General features: G+C 38.9%; 1 protein-coding gene across 7 annotated transcripts in view; it reads left to right on the top strand.

Moving 5' to 3' along the window:
* The window catches only part of PER3 (period circadian regulator 3), a 56,783-nt gene that overhangs the window by 14,088 nt on the left and 18,215 nt on the right, over positions 1 to 24,480 (top strand). For all 7 annotated transcript variants that reach the window (XM_046661993.1, XM_046661999.1, XM_046661994.1 and 4 more), the window contains 6 exons: positions 3,601 to 3,706; positions 4,670 to 4,798; positions 5,240 to 5,366; positions 16,298 to 16,430; positions 16,866 to 16,990; positions 17,246 to 17,419. In XM_046661993.1, coding sequence (XP_046517949.1) covers positions 3,601 to 3,706; positions 4,670 to 4,798; positions 5,240 to 5,366; positions 16,298 to 16,430; positions 16,866 to 16,990; positions 17,246 to 17,419 — 794 coding nt within the window. The remainder of the gene's footprint in view (positions 1 to 3,600; positions 3,707 to 4,669; positions 4,799 to 5,239; positions 5,367 to 16,297; positions 16,431 to 16,865; positions 16,991 to 17,245; positions 17,420 to 24,480) is intronic.

Genomic DNA, 24,480 nt, shown 5'->3' with positions numbered 1-24,480 from the left:
CGGATTCTGCAACGTTCTGTGATCATAGTGGCAGACTTAGAGTAGCTTAAATGTCCATCGTTAAGTAACTCTGGACTGTTTGCTTGACATGTTATTATATTGCTCAATAAAAATTTTGCAGAGATTGTGTAACATGGAAAATTGATATATTAGATGTAAAAAGCAGCATGTAAAATTATTTATACCATATGATTATAACTGTATTTAAAACACATGCACACACAAACACTATGAAATAGGAAAATGAAGATTAGAAGAAAATAGAATACAAATTTCGGTTATGTGTGGGATGGTGGGATTATGGATGAGGCTTTTTTTTTCCTTTTTTTACCTTTTCTGTATCTTTAGTGAGCATGTAAGACATTTTATATCAGCCTTCTTCTGTCAGATTCCACTTACTTGTGTCTATTTAACCAAATCTTTATTTGTAAAATTAGATTGTTTAATAGCTCTTTTCACGCCAGCATGGCTGACTCAGGCCTTTTTGATTGGTGTTGCCTGTCCATGTAGCAGAACCCTGTGAAACGAGCACCTGGCTACCACTCTTGTAGCTGAAAATGCTCCTAGTCCCTTGACTCTTCGTCCACTGAAAATTGACCTGCAGGTTTCTCAACCAGGCCGTAGGTTTCCCTTTGACGTCTTTTTTTTTTTTAACCATGGAAATTATACTTAACTCTTCAGTATCACGCTGAGATGGAGAGAGTATGTCTTTTGTATTTTGTCTCCAGCTTTATGTGCATAAGCATAGAACTGAGGATAGTAGATCTACCTGTCAGGCTCATTTTATCACATCTTGATATCATGAGGAGTGGTGCATCGCTGTGGTGAGACGCGGTCTCAAGGCTGCCCTTGCCTCTTTGTGCCCCAGGACACTTGGCCTCTCAAGCAGAGCAGGTCTGGAACCTTAAGTGGAAGAAATGGGCTCCCTTCTGCCCTTGCTCATGAGACTGATCTGTGCTAGAAAACAAATTTGATAGTTAAGATAAGAAATATGACTGCCAAGTAAGAACTATTCACGTTGGTCAGAAGGGACTTTTTTCCCCCACTAGGGAAAACCTATTGGGAAATTAAAATAAAATCAGCTGTTGTTTAGTATGAATATAGGAAACCCCAGAGCAAGTACTATTCTTCTCGTCTGGATGTCTGTCGGTTGGTCTGTGTGCTCTCTCCACTCAGTGCTGGAGACCTGTCCTTGATTCCCCAAGTGGTCCTTTCAGTTCTTTAATCAGATATATATGAAATTAACTGAGAAAAAAGTACTCACAGTGTTTGCAGTATTTTTTTTAAATTGTGCCAATATTTGCATCTCAAGATCCAGAATTATGTGAGGGGAAGAATTAGAGTGTAGTAAGTATTAATCTCTCTCGTAAAATAACTATGTGTTATATTTATAGAATTGTTGTAATGCGTTTATTCCTTCATTAGGTATTTAGGGATCACCTGCTGTGTCAGGCGTTGTGCTAGACGCTGAGGCAGTCAACAGGACAGACGTTCTCTTTACCGTCATGAAACCCACAGTGTCATGGGAGAGACAGGACGTGGAAATGGCGCTGGGACATAGAAGTAGAGATTTGGAAAGTGTGACAGTTGAAATGGGAAGAGGGCTCTGAGAGTGATTAGCAGGGGACCTACCCTTTCTCGCTGGGTCCTTCCCGGCGGCTGTGTGGACAGGCAGGTTCGGTGCCGATGCCCTCATCGTACAGATGAAATCCACACATTCAGTGAAGCAGAGTAGCTTTCCCGGGGATCATGTAGGGACGAAGCTGCAGAGTGGAGACAGGAACCAGACTGTGTTCCTTCTTCTAGCCCAGTTTCCTGTGCGCACGCAGCAGCCAGGTTTGCCGCGTTTTGTTGGAGGCTGCGTCTCTGTCACCTGCACATCAGTCATTTTGAGTTACATAATTACTGATGAAAAACACAACTTAGTTTTGTAGAAACTGCCACAAATACAAATATCTAATTCTGGTAATAGAAAGCAGTCTGTTCCAGTTCCATTTCCGAATTTTCACTTGAAAAGCAAAACCCAACTCCTCTCGAAGATATTCAGGCTCATAGTGCACGGATGTATTTATATCACAAATCCGATGCACTCTACTCCCAGACTGGTCCTTTGTTGGTGTGTTCATTCGTCTCTGTGCCAAGCACTGTTGGAGATACTGGAGGAGCAAACAAAATAGATGGAAGAGCCTGACCCCACGGAGCTTACGTGGTGGTGGGAGGCGGGGAGGGGCACACGACCGTCTGACGAATAAGGAAGATGGACAGTGTGTCAGGCTGTGCATTCAGGCACAGTTCACCACTCACATTCGACGTGCACGATCCCAGGACAATACGTGTTGATTGGCACCTTCCACGGTCTGGTGGTGAGGGAAGACGACGCTCAGTGGGGCCGAGTGATGAGGGACAGTGTCCAAAGGTGGTGCTTCTCCTGACTGCTCTGTGACACTGCCGACATCCTGTGGGTTTTTGATAATAATTTCTGTCTTTGGGAAAATGTTCCAGTTTTTAGAGAACTGAGCTGCGTGGTTAAGTTGTGAGGAGCAGCAGGATGGCACAGTGGGAAGAGGAGGGCGCTGGCTTTGGAGTCAGACATGTGGATTCAAACCCTGACTCTACTGCTGCTTGGTTATTTGAACTTGGCAAGTTGTTAACCTCTCTGAGGTCAGGATCAATCCTACTTCCTAGGGATGTGAGGACTCAGGAGATGGCGTATCTGACTCAGTGTACCTGCTCAATAGTACTCGCGTCACCGAGGTACCGAGAGGTAGTGTGGCGGCAAAGAGCGTGCGCTCTGGAACCTAGACTCTGGTCCCCCCGTGAATTCCTGCTTAGGCCTGACCAGCTGGGTGACCTTGAGCACGTTTTCAACACAGGTGAAGGAGATAACTCTCCACAGAGCACCTGGAACAGTGCCTGGCACATCGTAAGGGTGTAGAAAATGTGCATTATTCTCACTGCTTATTATAACTGGCATGGTTCCTGACACATGGAAGGTCCTAAATAAATGTCAGCTCTTCTCTTCTTTGTGATCCTTTCTGAGGGGCATGCCTGCCTCTCACTGTGTTCAGGTAGTAGTTTTAAAATTCTCTAGAATTTGAGCATAAATAAGACTGAAGTATTGTGACAGTGCCATTTTCACCACTAGGGTGGGTTGCAGACTTGTCTTTGTTACAAATCTTAAGTGATCAGATACATTAAACCTTAAATGTTGTTCAGCAAACTTAGGGTCTTAAAATTCCTACAGTAGATTACTCAGTCAATGTTAAATTTTGAGACTGGTAGTTGTTGGAAGATATTTTAGCAGCAAAGGAGGTGACTTGTCACTGATTTTAGATTTATGCAAATATAGTGCTGAACCAGTTGTAGAAAATTAGAGCTACAGAGAAACTAAAGCAGCCTGTTAATGTCTCATTTGCTTCTTAGTATTTTCTGTATCTCCATGAACAGAATACTAGCTTCATGTTTTCTCTATTTGGAGGCAGAGCTGCTTTGTAAAAGCGTGGATTTATTATTTGAATATTCTATTTAAAAATCACTTTAGGCTTTTTTGTAAATGAATGTTGAATTGCTTGACTCAATCTTTCACTTGGCATTTTGTAGGAGTCCACTAAATGAGGATGTTTTTGCTACCAGAATAAAAAAGATGAACAGTAATGACAAAGACATAACAGAATTACAAGAACAAATTCACAAACTTCTCTTACAGGTAAAGTGAGAGATTTTAAAAAGCAAACACAAAGTTCCCATAATGGTGTTTTATTTTAACATTCAGTTTTAGTAAAGTCACTTCACAAAAGTAAACTGCAAAGAGAGAGAAATCCTTACCCTCTGCTTTCCAGAAAAGGTTGTCTTCCTCTTTTTGTTTTCAAATTGAGTTTTATTCATCTTGTTTTCCTTTTTTATGTGTTAAATACACAGAACATTTTTGTAAGAACCCGTTGTAAGACAGCAGACTGAGTCATAGTGAGCAATAAGAGAGAGAAGTTATTTCTAAAGGAGAGGGTTCTTGTATCCCCAGTGCTACCGCTGTGCACAGCCTCTGGATTTTGGCTTCATGGTTTTAAAATAACTCCAGTGTTACAGGTGAGGGCAGATGGAGGGCCAGTCTCAGTTGTTACAAGGCAAAAGTAGGAAAACTACCTGTTGGAAACAAATAACCAAGGTGATTTCTACTAGAGATTCAGCCGATAAACTTGTGAAGTATTTACTGGTGGGGTCACATGGAAAACCGTTAGCCCAGTACTTTTCAAATGTCTTTCATAAAACCTCTAGGGTTTATAAAGTATCTATGAGATTCTTGGGAAAAAGTATGATATGTATTTAATTTGTTCTGTCTATTCTAAACTCAGCATAAAAAGCTAGAGTTTATTTTCATGTTTTGCTAAATTTATTATACTGTGGCTTTTTAAAAATTTATTGTTCCAGAAATACCCACCTAGGCTAGGAAATTAGACTTTGCTCTTGAGAATTACTGAAAAGAGAGAGGAGTGTCCTTCATGTCAGCGTTGGGGTTAAAAGCATCAACCTTCACACCCCTGATTTAGGATGTCAGAAGGTTTCATCTTGATTTTCTGATGGTTTTAGATGAGCTCTGAGGTCGGTGATGCCATCTCTCTCCTCCACCCGCCACACGCGGTAACTCTAGAGCCCGGCCTCCCCTGTCTTTCAGCCGGTTCATGTGAGTGCCTCCAGTGGCTACGAAAGCCTGGGAAGCAGTGGCTCACAGGAGCACCACCTCAGCGCAGCATCTTCCAGCGAGTCCAGCGGGCACTGCACGGAGGAGGCACAGAAGGAACCAGTAAGTGAGCGAACGTTGTGTTTCTGTCCAGGTGTCATTCCCCCGTCTGTGCTGCTGTCTGTAATATGTCAGTGCTACTTCTGCACCTCAACACATGTGCCTTCTTGCTATATGTTCTTGACTCGAAGACCTTACCCGGTAATAGACCTTCTGATCCACTTTGGTTCAGGAAAATGTCCATAAAAAGAGAATATCACCTCTGGAAGGTGAGATTTGGGTTAATTTTGTGTTTCTAAAAATAAGCATATTGTGAACAGATTTATTTAAGATTTCATTTGTACTAGTGTACTGTTGCACAGGAGGAAACTGAATTAATGTTATTACTGTGCTTTTAGTCATTGTGTCTTCAGAGAACCAGAAGTTAAATGTATTTTGCTTATGTATCTTTTAATGTGCATTTTTATAGTTTTTGAAACATATTTTATCATTCTTTTCCCGAAGTTGACGTTGCAGCAGGTGTATGCCAGTGTAAACAAGATCAAGAATCTAGGTCAGCAGCTCTACATTGAGTCAATGACCAGATCACCAGATAAGCAAGTGATGGGCACACGCGTGGGCCGGCTTGGAGGTGAGTCAGCCGGGTGGCCCCCGCGGTCTGCCTCTTCTGCCTGGAAACAGAGCGTGTGAGCACAAGGCCAGGAACCCATCTGCTGCTTTTCCTGTCTGCCTGCCCAGAGAACAATAGTAATAACAATAGTAATGGCAACAGCAAATACTGTTCTGAGTTAACTGAACAATTAGCGTTTCTGATAACACCAGCAAATTCACAGCTTCCCCCATGTGACCTATCTATAAACCAAAAGAGTTAATTTTAGAATACATTTCAGATAATAAACTATATTAAAATAATAATCCCTTCCTGTCATTTCAAACAAATGGAGATTATTTATGACCTAAATTGAATGAAAAACTCGGCCTTTTTCTTGATACGTTTTGTTTTCTCAAATATGAGGTTAGGAGCACTGCAGAGGAATTGGATCAGTCATGATAACTGACGTTATTCTGAAAGGTTAACCTACTTGCATGTATGACAGAGGAGAGTTCTGTAATATAAAGATCAAGTTGTGTTAACTTTTTAAGTTAGTTAATTTTTCCTTCATTTTTCTTCCTGAATATTAATACAAATTTGGACGTCTTTATAGAATGTGATCACCTAAATGTTATTAATGGTCTCTATCATTGTCAAATGTGGGTGCTTTACACAGTAGGGTGAACTTTCCTCTCTAAGGTCACTAATAATAATAGTAATAATAATCGTAGCTGTATTCACAGGACTTGACACGATTACACAACCATAGAAGCACACTGCTGCTCCTTCGGGTGACGGCACGGGGAGCCCATAGATGCCTTCAGAGACAGCAAGTCCTGTCCGGTAGTGTTTCCTTTTCACCTTGGCAGGAGGTTGAGCGTTCTGTTTGTTTCTTTTGCTACAGATGCAAGGGTACAAGATAGAAATAAGAACTTTTTCTGTCCCTTGAAACCATCAGATCCCCTGTCTGCAAAAGAATTTATCTTCAATATCTTTCTTGCTGTGTATCATTACCCCAAGTCCTGGCAGAGGAAATACTTTGGGGGTATTTTAAAGTTAAAATTTCTGAATATTTTCTTCGTTGTCTGGTCCAGTCAGTGCTGCCCGCCATGACTTTGGCCAAGGACCTCATCATGTTAGTGCCGCAGTTTTACATCCTGACCTCTGTGTTTCTTCTCAGAGTAGAAACCCTTCTCACCTTCTACATTACTCAGTTTCTTGTCATCTACCATTGGTCTGGCCATACCATCAGCACTGCTGTTTTAAAGGCTGTATGTTTAAACAGACATCAGTATTCCATCATTCACCATTTTGTAAGATTTAAGCTGGGGCTGGCCTGGTGGCGCAGCGGTTAAGTGTGCACATTCCGCTTTGGCAGCCCGGGGTTCGCCAGTTCGGATCCCAGGTGTGGACATGGCACCGCTTGGCAAAAGCCATGCTGTGGTAGGCATCCCACATATAAAATAGAGGAAGATGGGCACGGATGTTAGCTCAGGGCCAGTCTTCCTCAGCAAAAAGAGGAGGATTGGCAATAGTTAGCTCAGAGCTAATCTTCCTCAAAAAAAAAAGATTTAAGCTGTCACTCTGACTCTGGATACTTATGCTGCAGTTTTAGAAACTGAAATTCTCCTACTACTTAGATATGTGCTCCATTTGACTCTAACACACACAGGATGTGACTTCTCGGGAGGAGGGAAATCTGTTGCCATTTGCTTTAACTTTGGAGAACTAATGTTATTTGGGCATCTTGATTTTATTAACATTTTAAGACCTATAAGTTTGAAGAGCTGGTAAAAAATACTACTCCTTACTCAAGAGAAACAAGTATGCAACTTAAAAATGTTTATAATTTAAATTTAGAAATTGAGTAGAGGTATACACCAATGAAAAGGAAACTGCTAAATGATCATTGTGTGCATGTTTTATATACAGGGTGCTAGAGCCAATAAGAACATAAGACTTTAAGTTTATATTTTTATCTTTCTTACAAGGACAGGTTATGCTTTAAAATAGAACAAGAGGGAAATTTTAAAAGTTAATATAGAAGAGCAAGGAGCAAGAAAGAGATCTGAAGCCCCTTCATCAGCTACATATACTGATGCCAACTGCCAGAGAAGGAATTGGGGAAATTAGGGAAAACTGAATGTTCCACTTCTAGGGTTAAGCAGTGCCTGAGAGAAGATGATCCAGAAACTGAGTTAATTCATAGAGCTGGAAAGAACATCATTCTAAACTTACAAGGAAAAAGGCCAGACAAACAGCAAGTTCATGATCTTTCTTGAACCCATCAGCATGCTGAGGTTACAGGGCAGCCAACAGACCTAAAATCTGAGGAGAGACGCGGGCCTGCATGGGGAAGTGAGAGGCAAGCTCTGGCTGCTGGTGCACTGCCTCACTGAACCAAGGAACTCGCAAGAGACTGACCTTCTCTGAGGCACGATGCAAAGGGAAGCAATGCAAAAGCTGAAAGCAGATCAGATATTGGCAGAAAAAGCTCTCTAGCAGACCGGCCCCTACCCAAAGCACCAAGTATCACCAGAGGAGATTGAAAGCTGTAGTACATCGAGTGAAACCATAGCAATGACACACCTCACCCCAGCCTAAAACTTAGTTAAATTAACTCTAACAGGCCTAGCAGAAGGAAAGCCATGCTCAGTGTGTACTGTTCTATACAAGATATTCAGTTCCCAACAAATTATAAAGCATATGAAAAGGCAAGGAAAACAAACTCCCAAGAGAAAGCATCATCAGAACAAGAGTCAGATGGGACACCAGGATGTTGGAGCTATCTGACAGGGAATGTAAAATATCTATGGATAATACATTCAAGGCTCTAATGGACACAGAAGGCAACATGCAATACCACTGGGGTAATCACAGCATAGAGATGGGACATAAAAGATCAAAGATGTTAGAAATGCTAGAGATGAATATATGCCTTTGATGGGTGTTAACCAAAAAAAGAATCAGTAAACTTGATAGATAAATAGAAATTACACAAAGAAACAGAATAGAGCATCTAAGAATTTTGTGACCATATCAGATGATCTAACATATGAGTAATTGGAATCCCAGAAGAAATACTTGAAGAAATAATGGCCAAGAATCTTTCACAGAGAACATCAAGTAGCGTAAATAGAAAGAAAAGAAAGATCCACAAAATAAAACAACCACACACTTGAGCATATCATATTCAATGCTGAAAACAGAGAGTATCTTGAAGGCAGCAAGAGGAAAAAAGATAGATTACATACAGAGAACAAATGTAAGAATTATAGTCGACGTTTCTTCAGAAACTGTGCACACTGGAGGACAATAGAGTAACATCTTCAAACAAAAAAACTGTCAGTGCAGAATTCTATACCTAGTGGAGAGTATCTTTCAGAAATGAAGGAGATATAAAGATTTTCTCGAACAAAAACTATGGGAATTTATTTCCAGCCTGTCTATATCATAAGAAATGATAAAGGAATTTCTAAGAAAAACTGAATGTGATACCAGACATAAAACTTGGATCTACACAAAAAAATGAAAATCACTGGAAATGGGATAAATGAAGATAAAGTAAATTTAATTTTTTAATTTTTTAATTGGCCTTAAAGATAACTGACTGAAGCAAAAAGAGTATTCTGCGTTTATAGCATATATAAAACTACTGCAAAGGATGGGAGAGAGGTATTGGGAATATACTGTTGTAAAGACCTTATGCTGTATGTGGAACAGTGTATTATTTGGAGGTAGACACTGATTCTTTAAATATATATATTGTAAACTTTAGGAAAATTATTGGGAAAAGTTTTTAAAGAAGTATAAATATGTCAGTAGAGGAGATAAAATGGAATTTAAAACACTCAACCCAAAAAGAGGCAGAAAAGGAGGGAAAAAAACAAACAAAACCAGATGGAACAAATGGAAAGCAGCTAGCAATGTTGTGTATTTTAATCAGCTATATCAGTAATCACATTAAATGTGAGTGATTTCAGTATACTAGTTAAAAGACTGAAATTGTCAAATTGGATGAAAAAACAAGATTAAGCTGCGTATTATCTACAAGAACACACTTTGAAAATAAAAACATACATTAAAAGCAAAAGGTTAGAAAAGATATAACACATTAACAGGAATCCAAAAGCTGAAAAGCTGTATGAAGGTCAGACAGAGTAGACTCTAGAACAAGGGACGTGATCAGGTTACAGAGGGATGTTGCATAATGACAAAGGGGTTAGTTCTCTGAGAACGTTTAACAATCCTGAATGTTTATGCACCTAACATCAGAGCTTCAAAATACATGAAGCAAATTAGTGAAGATGTGGACGACCTGAACAACATTATCAACAAGGTTGACCTAATTGACATTTATTGAACATTCCAACCAACAACAACATGATGTATATTCTTCTCAAGGGCACATGAAACATTCATTAACAGAGGCCATATTCTGGGCCATAATACAAACTTTAAGAATTTTTAAAGGATAGAAATCATACAAAGTGTATTCTCTGACCTAATGGATTAAACTAGAACTCAGTAACAGAAAGGTATCTAGAAAATTTCCAAATGTTTGAAAATTAAATAACACTTCTAAATAACATGCAGGTCAAAGACGAAGTCTCTAGGGAAATAAAACATCTTAAACTGAATGAACTGAAAATACAACATAAAATTTGTGGGATGCAGCCAAAGCAATGCTTAAAGGGGAATTTATAGCATTAAGTGTTTCTATGGTAAAAGGAAGAAAGGTCTTGAATCAGTGATCTAAGCTTCCTCCCTAAGAAACAGGAGAAAGAAGAGCAAATTAAATCCAAAGTAAGCAGAAGGAAAGAAAGAAAAAGACCAGATACCAGATGAATTAAAAACAGGAAAAAAAAGAGAAAATTAATGAAATAAAAAATGTGTCAACTTAAAAAGCAAATTTACCTGTTATTTTATCTCAAAATGAGTTTATTCAGGAATAGCCAAAAGAATTGCAATTTGGGTTGTGCATGCTGTGGCAAACCATAGGAAAATCCAGAGAACAAGGGAGAGGAGTTGCTTTCATAGAGGAAAAGGGGGAAGGAGGAGGGGCTGTTCTAAACAGAAAGTCCATTGGAGGAAAGTAACAGTGCAGGGTGGCAGCGGCTTCTCATTGGCTGAGCTGCTGCCTTTCTCATTGGCTGAGCTGCTGCCTTTCTCATTGGCTGAGCTGCAGTTTTCTCATTGGCTGGGCTGCAGCATTTCTCATTGGCTGAGCCGTTGCCAGGTAGAGAGAGAAATCTTACTTTATTACTAAAGTAATTTTACTTCCTGTCAGAGATACAAGCCTAGTCTCTTCCTGTTTGGTCTAATTGATGATGTATGATAGGACATGAGGGCTCCTCCTACAGGTCTTCCTGACTCCAATTTAATTAAGATTTGTTTTAGTCATTTCCACTCAAACGTTTAGCTATACTGAACAAAACACACACACAAAAAAGAAGATGCACATTGCCAATACTGGTAATGAAAGACAGACCCCACAGATGTTAAAGGGACTACAAACAACTCTGTGCCTGTAAACTTAACAACTTAGAAGAAATAGACCAATTACCTAAAAGTTACAAACTATCAAAACTCTATAAAGAAGAAATAGATAACTAGAATAGACACAGCTACTATAGAATTGAATGTGAAGTTAAAACCTTCCAACAAAGAAAGCTCCAGGTTCAAATGGCTTCACTGGAGAATTCCGTCAAATATTTAAGGACATAGTAATGCCAAGAAGGGAAACTTCCAAACTCATTTTATGGACCCATTATTATCTTAATACTAACACAAGATAGAGACGTTACAAGAAAAAAAAAACTGCAGACCAGTATCCCTCATTAAACTCCTCAATTATATATTATTTGTAAACTCCTCAATTATATATTAACAAATTGATACCAGCAATGTAAAAAAAGGACAAATCTATCACAACCAAGCATGGTTAATACTAGAAATGCAAGACTGGTTCAATATTTGAAAATCAATCACTTTTATTCACCATATTAACAGAATAAAAAAGATAAACTGCTTATTCCAATAGATGGAGAAAAAGCATGTGACAAAATTCAACATCCATGCAGGATAGAAACTCCCAAAATTTAGAGATAGAAAAGGAATTTCATTAACCTAACAAAAAAGCATCTACAAAAACCTACAACTAACATCATGCTTAATGGTAAGAAAATGCTTTCACTCTTTGAGAATAAGTCCAGGGTGTCCACTCACCACTTCTTTTTCACACCAAACTGTGAGTCCTACCCAGTGCAGTAGGCAAGAAAAAGAAAAGACGTACAGATTGGAAAGGCAGAAATAAAACTGTTTTTATTCACAGATGACATGATCGTCTACATAGAAAAATCCTAAAGAATCTACAAAAACATCTGCTACTAATTTTAGCAAGTTCACAAGATACAAGTTCAGTATATAAAATCAATTAAATTTCTATATACTAGCAAGGAACAATTGGAAACAGATTTTTAATAAACTACAAAAAAACTGAAATACTTAGATATAAAACTAACACAATATGTAACATATCCATATGCAGAAAACTACAAAACACTGATGAAAGAAAAATATTTTTAGAAAAAGAACTGAGTAAATGGAAAGATGTATCATGTTCACAGTTTGGAATACTCAGTATCATTAAGATGTCAGTTCTCCAATTTGATGTATACATTCCATGTAGTTCCAATTAAACTCTCAGCAGGATTTTTTTTTTTATAGATATCATCAAGCTGATCCCCAAATGTATATGGGAAGACAAAGGAGCTAAAATAGCCAAAACAATTTTGAAAAAGAAAAATAATGTTGGAGGACTCACGCTACATGATTTCAAAACTTACTGTGAAGCTCCCATAATTAAGACAGTTTGATATTGGTGGAAGGATGGATCAGTGGAACAGGTTAGAAAGTCCCAAAATAGACCTGCACAAATGCAGTCAGTTTTTGACAGAGGTGCAAGGTCAAGTCAATGGACAAAGGATAGTCTTTCCAACAAACGATACTGGATGATTGGACATCTGTATATGTAAAAAGTGAGCCTCAAGACATACCTCACCCATTATACAGAAATTAACTCAAAATTGATCATAGACCTAAATGTAAAAGTTAAAACTGCGTCTTGTAGAAGAAAACACAGGAGAAAATCTTTGTGATCTTGGGTTTGGCAAAGAGGTTTTAGATATGACATCAAAAGCATGATCGATAAAAGAAAAAAATTGATAAATTGGACTTTATCAAAATTAAAAAACTCTCTTTGAAAGACACTGGTAAGACATTGGTAAGACAATGAAGAGACAAGTTCTGGCAAGAATGCAGAGTAACTGGAACTCTCATATATTGCTGAAGGTAATGTAAGGTTGTACACCCACTTGGAAAAGTTTGGCAGTTTCTTTTAAAGTTAAATGTACTCTTACCATATGACTCAGCATTTTCATTCTTAGTTATTTATCTAAGTGAAATAAAAACTCAAGTTCACACGAGAACCTAACTGTGAATGGTTATTACACTTTATTCACACTCAACAAAACCCAGAAACAATCTAGATGTCATTCAATGAGTGAATGGATAAACTGTGGTACGTCCACACAATGGAATACTACTCGGCAATTAAGAGGAATGAACTTGATTCATACACCAGTGTAGGTGGATCTTAAATGCATTTTGCTAAGTAGAGGAAACCATAACCAAAAGGTTACATACTGTATAATTCTATTCTGGAAAAGCATTCCTTCTGGAATGTGCTACATCTGGAAAACATCAGTATTTGCTAAGGTTGGGGGCAGCTCATTTGAGCAATGGAAATGTTCTGTGTGTTCCCCTAGTGGTGGATACACAACTTTGTGTGCATTTGTTAAAATCCATAGATCTGTACACTTCATCCCACTCCAGAACCTAGAGGGAACCCAGGCTGGTATGCAGGCTGTGACAAGTAAATTTGACTGTATTACAAATGAATGACAAATATCCTGAAGGGAGTGAGGAAAAGAGCCAAGTAGCTTTGGAAATCAGTGTTTTAACTAGGTACGCTAGGACCAAATACAAAATACAGACGTACACAAGCACTGCAGTGAAGTTGATAAACTTGTTTCTCACCTGTGTGTGGGCTAGCAAAATTCTGAAGCTACTTCATCTGCATACTAAGATTGAACAAATAGGTGTATACATTTTAGAAAACAATAACCAGATTCCTCGCTATCAGGGAAAGAAGTTACAGACAACCAAGAGGGAATGCTGGAGTGAACTCTCTGGTGTGGGATTGGAGTTAAAAGCATCAGCATGAACTCATGCCTTTTTGTTTAATGGCTGGCTGGATGGATGGGTGGACAGACAGACGGGGTCAATATACATACATATATTACTAGTTTTGACCAGACCCACAAGGAGGGATGCATTGAGCACGGAGCACATCTAGCACCCAGGTCTTGATTTCTAAATGTATTTTTCCAATAAAAGAAGCCAGAGCCAGGAAGTAAGAATGTGTTCAAGAAAAAGAAGACAGAGAATGGCATGTCAAAAGGACACAGGAGACATTAGGAGAGCATCCCATGGCCAAAACTGGAACAATGTGAGCAACAAAGTAAATAATGATAGTATTGGATTACCCAACAAATAAATATCCATGAGTCCATACTGATAAATAAATGATTGGATGAATAAATGTAAAGGGGAGAATGGGGAACGTCTTCCTAACAGAGGAAGTTTGATTAATAAATGTAGAAGGAATGAGGAAAATGGAAAATAGGTGTTAAAATTCCACAGTAGTCATTATGCTGTACAGCTTAAACTTATGCACTGCTGTATGTCAATTGTATCTCAATAAAACCGGAAGAGAAAAGAAATTCCACAGTAATAATTGCTGCAGGGAGTATCCTCCAATGAAAGCTAAAATTAGATGACAGGTTTTTTAAAATTGTGGTTTTATTTACATATAAAATTTACCGTTTTTAAGTGTACAGTTTGGTGGCATTAAGTACATTCACATTGTTACACAACCAGTAGGGAAAGTGTAAGTGAAACAATATTTACATGGTCTCAAAGTATTCATCCAAAACATTTGTTATTTACATTATTTATTACATTGTAAAATAGTAACTTCACATAGGAGAAACTTGGCAGACTCCACCCGAACTGATGATCAAGGATAAGGCACCAATAATAAAACATCAACATCATGTACCCCGTTACGATGCCCTAGGAAGAGCACAGCACCTCTGTGGTCATCTTCCCCAAGAGGCATACCCTCAGCCTAGTCGTGAGAAAACATCAGAGAAACTCAAAAGTGTCGAGATCATGAAAGACAAGGACTAAGACATTGACGGCTAAGTTCAGTATGAGATCCTGGAGCAGAAAAATGACATTTGATGGAAAACTGGGTGAAATGCAAATAGCCTGTTGATCAGTTAGTGGGTACTACTGTTGATTTCTGAGTTTTGTTCATTTTATTACAGTTACATAGGATGTTATGTTAGTGGAGCTAGGTGAAGGGTGTAATGGGAATTCTGTACTATTTTTATAACCATCTCGAAGTTTAAATTATTTAAAAATTAAAAGTAAAAAAGTTGGGGCTGGCCCCTTGGCTGAGTGGTTAAGTTCGCGCGCTCCGCTGCAGGCGGCCCAGTGTTTCATTGGTTCGAATCCTGGGCGCGGACATGGCACTGCTCATCAAACCACACTGAGGCAGCGTCCCACATGCCACAACTAGTAGAAGGACCCACAACGAAGAATATACAACTATGTACCAGAGGGCTTTGGGGAGAAAAAGGAAAAAAATAAAATCTTTAAAAATAAATAAATAAATAAAAGTAAAAAAGTTAATGAGTGAAAGTTAAGCAGTCATTTTTCCATAATTCCCTCTGAAAATAGAGAACCCTCTCCCGAGCAGCTAAAATGACCTTTTTAGGAGCAGCCACAGTAGCTGGCGTTCCTCCCTCAACGTCTCAGCAGTGTTTGACGTGATCAGTAGTTACTCCTTCCTTGACGTTGTTTCCATTCCTGGTGGCCATGGCACCTGCTCTGCAGGGTCTCTCTTACCTTTCTGCATGTGCTTTTTCAGTTCCTTCACTGGCTTGTTCTTCTCTACAGAAAATTTAAGTCCTTCGCTGCTCTAGCCTGAGGGCTTTTTTCTTCTTACTATACCACTGCTATTCGATACGGTGGCCACTAGCCACATTTGGCGATTTAAATTCAAATTAATTACAAATAAGTAAAATTTAAACTGTAGTTCCTTGGTTCCTCTAGCCACATTTCAAGTGCTTGATTGCTCTGTGTGGTGTTAGTGGCTACCGTGTTGGACAGCACAGGTGAAGAACAATTCTGTCACCACAGAAAGTGATGTCGGACACAGGTTGAACACAGGCAATGCTCTGCACATCACGTTGCGACACATAATTAGGGCACGGTGTCTGGTGGCCCCACTCCTGGTGATGACAAGATCCCTCGGTTGTACAGGCAGTGTCGGCTCCACACTGTAAAGTTCTCCATCAACCTTTCACCTAGTAGTAGTTTTATGAAGAAGAAGATTAGCGCTGAGCCAACATCCATGCCCGTCTCCCTCCACCCCGTATGTGGGACGCCCACCACAGCATGGTTTGATAAGCAGTGCGTAGGTCTGCACCCAGGATCCAAACCGGTGAACCCTGGGTCACCAAAGTGGAATGTGCAAACTTAACTGCTCTGCCACCGAACCAGCCCCTCACCTAATAGTTTTATTCCTTGAAGATCTTTGCCTGAAACATTTGTTTCACTCCTTTTTTAAAAAAAATACAAATGTAATTGTTCAAGTCTTCATTCTGTTTATCTTTCTGTATCTGTGCATTTAGATCTGAGCTCATTTTTGATAGCTACGCAATATTCTATGGAATGTATATATTATAAAGTACCATGATTTAATTTTGCTGGAACGGTACATGTTCTTAAGTATGTGATAGATAATTTTAATTGCACATCCTTTCGTTCTCTTTCAGATGAGCAGAAGGCCTTTTCTTCTTTCCGGACATTGAAAAATAATAGCGTGTACACTGAGTCTTGTGAGGATTTGAGAAAAGATCAGCATAGCCCATCCTATCAGCAGATAAGCTGTATTGATAGTGTTATCAGGTAGGAGACGCAAGTTTTGATAGCATATTAGTTTTTCCAGAAGCATGCATTGTCACTGTGGAGCCTTCGTATCATGTTTGCTGGCCTTTGTGTCTTGATTTTTCACTATACATCAGTAGGTATTTCTGGAGCGCCTCCTGCATACGGTTCATAATATACTGAACATTTCGGGGCATGCCTCCTTTCTTGGGAGCAGCTATAGTATAGTTGAGAGGACAAGAGCTACTCTTGTCAAAATTAAATAATGCAAGATTTGAAGATCAATTCAAGACCATAGCAAAAGAGATGTCACAGTCCAGCGATTCAGGCTGGGATGGTCACATCAAAGAAGAAAGTGCAAGGTACCCCAAATAGAAGTGGTGTGAGAGAAGCAGAAAGGTGCCAAATGGCAGTTGGGGGACAGGCAGGAATAGTGACCCTCTTATGTTATTGCAGATACCTGAAGAGCTACAACATTCCAGCTTTGAAAAGAAAGTGTATATCCTGTGCAAACACAACTTCTTCATCCTCAGAAGAAGACAGAGAAAACCACCAGGCAGATGATGTCCAAGCATCGCAAGGTAACAGGAACGCCCTTCACTCTTTGATAAAAAGACTTAATTTGTACGAAGCCACTCCCTTCTCTCTGTCTCTCTTTCATTTTTTTGTCTGTAATTATTTCATAGGAATCACAAATAATCCTGGTTTCATCTTGCCTCTTTATGGCCAGTAGGTTTTAATTTTCCAGTTATAAATGTCTGTAAACTGTGAGTGTTTAATATAAATTTCCTGCTGGGGATTTTTCTTTTCACTGTCAGTTTCTCTTATATTACCAGCTGTTTCTCAGATCCCAGCCGTACCTAAATCAGAAATGCCCACCAGTGGACGGTGCACAGACGCTGAAGCGGGAGCTCCCCAGACCCTGTCCGCGGTGGCGCTGCGCCTGGGCTCTGGCATCAGCCAGTGCAGTTACAGCAGTGCCATCGTCCACGTCCCACCCCTAGAGTCAGGTACCACATTTACCATTTACTTTAAAATGCACGCACCGTTAAGTATGCTGTCACGAGAAAACAAAAGTCAGTAATATCATTTACTTAGTTTTAACTCCTAAATTGTACTTTTTCCTTGAATTCAGTTAGAGTATTTTGGAAATATTTTTATATTGGTTACGTAGTTTGGACTGTATTTCTTAGTTATGTCATTTGCCCATCAAATCAGCTGATACACCTAGAGCGCTTAGCACCTGGTGTGTGGGAGGAAGCCCCCCTGCTGTTAGCAAGTAGCAGTGCAGGTGTCGAGGGGCTGCGTTAGGTCACTTTGCTGCTTACCTGGAAAGAAGGTGTCTGTTTCGAACTTTGGCTGTAGTTGTGATTAGATGGATCATATATATGTTCAGATGTTTGTATTGGTCTGATAGCAGTGAGAATAGGGTGTTTAAAACTCTCTTCCTTTAATGGCATAATGACTTGGTAAATTACTCTGATGTCTTCTTATCCCTTTTTACTGCTTTCTATCCTTTTGACTTTTTTGTTACTCATCACAATTTGGTGGATGAAGAAATGGTGACATATATGTTAAGTGAGGTTTTTGGATTATCTCATTTATCTTTGCTAGTGTTCAGAGGTCCGTTAGTTAACACGTGTTGATCGGTTTCTGTGTGCCATTCCCTGTCCTTGCTTCTTCATAGGAATTAACTCGCTTCAGCCTCGCAATAGCCCTTTGAGATGGAGAGTTGGCAGGTGGGCTGTGGACTGTGGGAAAAGACCAGAGACACAACTGTTGTGAGGTTGGGTTATGTTTCTAACTGGGCAGAGATGGGGTTTTATTGGGAGTGAGCTGGTCACTCAGGACAAGAGCAGATGCATATTTTTTAGTGTACCTTTTCTTAGTACTTTGGATTTCTTTGTGGGCACGTAGCTGCCAATGACACAGCCCATGCAAGGTGGGGTCTCACCTAGTACGGAAAACTCTTTTTTGACTAACCATTATACTTGTTACACTTTGGTCTTATATTACTATTTTGAAAGAATTTATACTAAAATCTATATGCTTTCGTTTAAGGAATATTTACTGATAATCGTTTCTCCTGATCTTAAACTAGTCTCAGCATCTGCAAGGTGACATCTTTATTCCAAGAAGAGAAAGCAGAATCAGAGCCCAGATGTTCTTAAACTGTATCTCTGTCTTTTGCTTTCTGGAAAGCCCAAGTTCCTCCAGTTTACACCCTGACTCTAATAGTAAGTTGGGTCTAAGGACCATGACCACAAATGCATTTTATAACTGAAAGTTATTATCTCCTTTTTATAAATGGAACAATTAAGGCACAAACAGGTTAAGTAACTTAACTTGCCCGAAGTCACAGCAAATGAGTGGCAGAAACTCAAACATTGACAGTTGTCTCCAGAAAACATTGCCATCATAGATGTTTTTGAACCTATGGCAAGATCTAATTAAGATGGAGTGTGAGATGCAAACATTAGCTAAAAATCCAAGAGATAAAGTAAAATGTAATTTTTAAAAATAATCTAAAAGAGCAGGAAAGGAGGAATAGAGCAACAACAAGAACAACTGAAAAACAGGGAACATATCAAATTGATAAAATAAAAGCTCTAAACCCAACTATATCAATAATTACATGAAATAGACTAAACACTCCAATAAAAAGGAAGAAATGGTCAGAACAGATTTAAAAAGTCAAGATCCAACTATGTGCTGTCTGCAAAGTACAATTTAAATATAAATTCACAAGTGGGTTGAGAATAATGGACAAGAAGGATGCGCAACCCAAATAATAAGTATGAAAAGGCTGGAGCACCTGTGTTAGTGAAATAGACTTCAAGACAGTCTTACCAGAGACATTTCCTAATGATAACATGTCAATTCATCAGGAAGACATAACCGTAAATGTGTATTTGCTAATTACAGAGCTTGAAAGATACGAAGCAAAAATGGAAAGAGTTGAAGAGAGAAATAAACATTCTGTAATCATAGTTGAAGAATTAACACCCTGTCTCTGCAATTGATAAAACATCTGAACAAAAAATGAGTAAAGAGGGGCCAGCCCCATGGCCGAGTGGTTAAGTTTGCGTGCTGTGCTGCGGCAGCCCAGGGTTTCACTAGTTTGGATCCTGGGTGTGGACATGGCACCATTCATCAGGCCATGCTGAGGCACATCCCGCATGCCACAGCTAGAAGGACCCACCACTAAAAAATATACAGCTATGTGCCGGGGGGCTTTGGGGAGAAAAAGGAAAAATAAAATCGTTAAAAAAAAATGAGTAAAGAAATAGATGATCTGAACAGTGCTCTCAGCTGCCTTGACCTAATTGATGCTCAGATAACACAGTGCCCAACAGCTGTGTGATACACGTGCTTCTCAAGTGCACACGATGTGCTCACTGAGACAGAACACGTGTCAGGCTGTAATATCAGTCTCAAGTTTAACATAAGTGATGTTGTGCAAACGATGCTCTTTGGCTAGAGTTAATTCAGTTAGAAATCAATTAAACTAAGACGTTTAAACCCAAACGCTTAGAAACTAAACAACATATTTCTAAATAATCCATGAGTAAAAGAAGTAGTCACAAAGAATGTTAGAAAATTTCTAATATTCAAAATCAGTAATAATGAAAGTACAGCATACTGGAATTTTGGGGATGCATTTAAAATGGGGCTTGTAAGGATATTAGTGAATTGAAATGCTAATATTAGAGAAGAAATGTCTCAAATCATTGATCTAAAGTTCCAGTTTAAGAAGCCAGCAAAAAAAAAGAGCAAAGTAAACCTAGGTAGAAGGAAGGAAATAATAAAGATAAAAGCAGAAATCAACCAAATAGAAAACAGACAATACAGAAAATTAAAGCTGAAAGTTGGTTCCCTGAAAAGATGAACAAAATTAATGAACCCTGTGTGCCAGTACCCCACCATTCTGATTCCGGTAGCTTTCTAGGAAGTCTTGAAATCAGGGAGTGCAAGTCTTCCAACTTTCTTGCATGAACCTGGTATATCTATCCGTTTATTTAGGTGTTCTTTAATTTCTCACAGCAACATCTTGTAGTCTTCAGTGTACAGATCGTGCATGTCTTTTGTCAGTTTTATCCCTGAGTATTTTATATTATAAATAGGATTGTTTTTTAGTGTCCATTTCCAGTTGTTCGTTGCTAGGATATAGAGATATAATTGATTTTTGTATATTAATCGTTTTCCTACAGCTTCGCTAAACTCACGTGTTAGTTCTAATAACTGTAGCTGCCATAGGACTTTGTATATGTGCGATCATGTCTGTGGAAGTCAGTTTTACGTCTTCCTTTCCAATCTGGATCTTTTTCATCTATTTTCTTGTCTTATTGAACTGACTAGAACCGCCAGTAAACATTGAATAGAAGTTGTAGGAGCAGCTATAGCCTGTGTTTTTCCTGATCTTGGAGGGAAAACATTAATTATGTGAGCTCTAGGTTTTTTAGAGACCCTTTATCAAATTGAGGAAGTTCCTGTCTATTTCTAATTTCCTGAGAATTTTTTTTAAATCAGAAGTGGACACTGGATTTTGTCAAATCTCTCTGCATCTATTGAGATAATCATAATATTTTTATTTTTAAGTTTCTTTTTCAGTTTGAATTACAGTTGACTTTTAAGTGTTAAAATATGTTTGCATTCCTGGGATAAACCCCACTTGGTCATAATGTATTATCCTTTTATTTTAAAGATTGGCACCTGAGCTGGCAACTGTTGCCAATCTTTTTTTTTTTCCTGCTTTATCGCCCCAACTCCTCCCCTCCCCCCCATACATGTTTGTCTATCTTAGTTGCAGATCCTTCTAGTTGTGGCATGTGGGACGCCACCTCAACACTGCCTGACAGACAGTGCCATGTCCGCGCCCAGGATCCGAACCGGTGAGACCCTGGGCCGCTGCAGCAGAGCGCACAAACTTAACCACTCGGCCATGGGGCTGGCCCCTCTATTATCCTTTTTATATATTGAATTCATTTTGCTAAAATTTTCGTAAGAATTTCTAGATCTGTGTTTATGAGAACTATGGTGTCTAGCTTTGTCTCTTCTTATAATGACTTGGTCTGGTTTTGGTATCAGGATAACCCTGGCCTCATAGCATGAATTGGGAAGTGTTTTCGCCTCTTCAGTTTTCTAGAAGAGTTTATGTAGAGTTGGTATTATTTCCTCCTTAAATATTTGCTCAGACTCACTGGTGAAGCTATCTGGGCTTAGAGTTTTCTTGGTGAAGTTTTTAGTTACAAATTCAATTTCTTCAATAGATACAGGGCTGGTCAGGCTTTCTACTTCTTGTTGAGTGAACTTTGTTAGTTTGTGTCTTTCAAAGGATTGGTCTGTTTTGTCCAAGTTGTCAAATATATTGGAATAAAGTTCGTAACATTCCCTTATTCTTTTGATATCTGTAGGATCTTTAGTGATATTCCCTCTGTCACTTCTGAAATTGGTAACTGTGTCTTCTCTTTTTTTCCTGATAGTCTGGCTAAAGTTTGATCAATTTTATTGTTCTTTTCAAAGAACTAGCTTATGATTTCATTGATTTTCTCTACTTACTGTTTTTCTGTTTTCTACTTCACTAATGTCTACTCTGATCTTTATTATTTCCTTTCTTCTGCTTACTTTTGTTTTATCTTGCTCGTCTTTTTCCAGTTTCTTAAGATGGAAGCTGAAGCCATTGATTTCAGACATTTTTCTTTCCTAATGGATTTTAATATAAATTTTCCTTTTACCCTTAGCTGCATCCCACACTTTTTTATACATTGTGTTTCGTTTTCATTGTGTTCAAACACTGCCTAATATGCCTTTTGATGTCTTCTTTGAAATCATTTATTTTATCAAATATCTATATATATGTTATCATATATTGTTTAATTATCACATATTTGGGGATTTTCCAAATCTATTTATGTTATTGATTTCTAATTTAATCCCATTGTGGTCAGAGAAAATTAAAAAATTCTTTTATATTTACTGACACTTGTTTTATGGTCTGTGATATGGTCTATCTTAAATGTTCTGTATGCACTTGAAAAAAATGTGTTCTGCTGCTATTGGGTTGAATGTTCCATCAGTGTAAATTAGGTCAGGTTGATTGGTAGTCTGTTCAGGTCGTCTCTATCTTGCTAATTTGCTGAGCGCTTGTTCTACCTCAAAAGGAGTGTTGAGTCTCTGACCGTACTTGTGGGTTTGTCTGGTTTTCCTTGCAGTTCTCTGGGTTTTTGCTTCATGTGTTTTGAAGCTCTATTTTGTGCATAAATGATTAGGATTGTTATGTTCTCTTGATGAATTTCCCTTTTATCATTTTGAAATGACCTTCTTTATCCCTTGTGTATTCTTTGCTCTAAAATATACTTTGTCTTATATTAATATTTTCTCTCCAGTTTTTTTTGGATTAGTGTTAGCAGGTTATATCTTTTTCCACCTTTTACTTTTAGCCTATGTATGTCTTTATATTTAGAGCGGGCTCTATTTTATGGTTGCTTTAGAGTTTAAGGTGTGGATATTTAGTTTTTCACAGTCTATGTTCTAGAGATATTATACCACTTCACGTGAGGTATAAAAACCTTACAATACCGTCTTGCATTAACCCCCCTGAACTTTGTAGGTTGGCGTATATTGTACTTCTGTGTATAAGTCCCATGCTACGTTGTTATTTTTCTCAGTTAAGTAGTTATCTTTTAAAGAGATTTAAATATTTATCCATGTAGTTATCTCTGCCAGGGCTTTTCATTCCTGTCTGTAGATCCACCTGGTATCATTCTCCTTCTGCCTGCAGGAGTTCCTTTCCCACCTCTTGTAGTATGGGTCTAACTGGTGATGAATTCTTTCAGTTTTTGTGTGTCTGAAAATGTCTTCATGTCACTTTTATGTTTTAAAGATATTTTAGCAGAGCGTGGAATTCTAGGTTGACAGTTTTATTTGTCAGTGCTTTAAGGATGTGCTCCACTGTCTTCTCGTTTGCATCATTTCTGACAGGAAGTCTCCTGTCCTCCTTCATGTTCGTGAGCAGGTCTCTGGATGCTGGTAAGATTTTCTCGCCATCACTGATGTGAACAGTTTAATGATGACGTGCCGAGGTGTGGTGTCCGTGTTTCTTGTGCTTGGAGTTCCCTGTGCTTCTTGGATTTATAGGTTTATAGTCTCCATCAAATCAGAAAATTTTCTTCCCGTTTTTTTCTCTCTTTTCTGTCTCTCCTTTTTCTGGGACTCCAGTTACATGTATACAGCTTGCTTGAACAGTCCACTGCTGGTCTGTTTGTTTGTTTTTCTCTAAGTTTCATTTTGGATAGTCTCTATTGCTGTGTCTCAAAGTTCACTAATATTTTCTCTTGCAATATCTAACCTGTTGTTATTTCCATTCAGTGTATGTTCCATCTGACATATTGTAGTTTTCACTTCCAGAAGTTCTATTTGGGTCTTTTTTGTTGTTTTACATCTTCCGTGTAACCTTCCCTCTAGCTATATGGAATACAATATAATAACTGTTATTGTCCCTGTCTGCTAATTCTGCCATCTCTGCCAGCCCTGGGTTGGTTTTTCTTGGTTAATTTTTCTCCTTATTGTGGGTTGTATTCTCTTGCTTCCTTGCATGCCTAGTAATTTTTGATTGGATGCCAGATGTTGTGAATGGTGCTGAATGTTTTTGTGTTCCTATAGATAATTGTTGAGTTTTGTTCTGAGACACAGTTAAGTTACATGGAAACTGATGGACCGTCTCAGACTTTGCTTTTAAAATTTTGGGGGGCAGGGCCAGAGCAGTGTGTAGTGTAGGCCTAATTATTCTCTGTTACTGAGGCAGCATCCTTCCAAGTACTCTGCCCAGTGCCCCATGAACTAGGAGATTTTCTAGTCTGGCTGATAGGAACAAGCACTCTTCTCTACCTGTGGGAGCTTTGGTGTTGTTCCCTCGAATCCGTTCTGGTGGTGGGGACCCTCTGGGGGTTCTCTGCAGCTCCCTGGGTCCTCTGTTTCTGCAGCTTCTCTCCAGCACTTGTCCCTGATGCTGGGGACCCTCCAGGGGTTCTCTGCAGCTCCCTGGGTCCTCTGTCTCTGCAGCTCCTCTCCA

The sequence above is a fragment of the Equus quagga genome, chromosome 5 (genome assembly GCF_021613505.1).
Source record: "Equus quagga isolate Etosha38 chromosome 5, UCLA_HA_Equagga_1.0, whole genome shotgun sequence".
NCBI lineage: Eukaryota > Metazoa > Chordata > Mammalia > Perissodactyla > Equidae > Equus > Equus quagga.
This window is presented reverse-complemented; position numbering and strand designations above follow the sequence as displayed.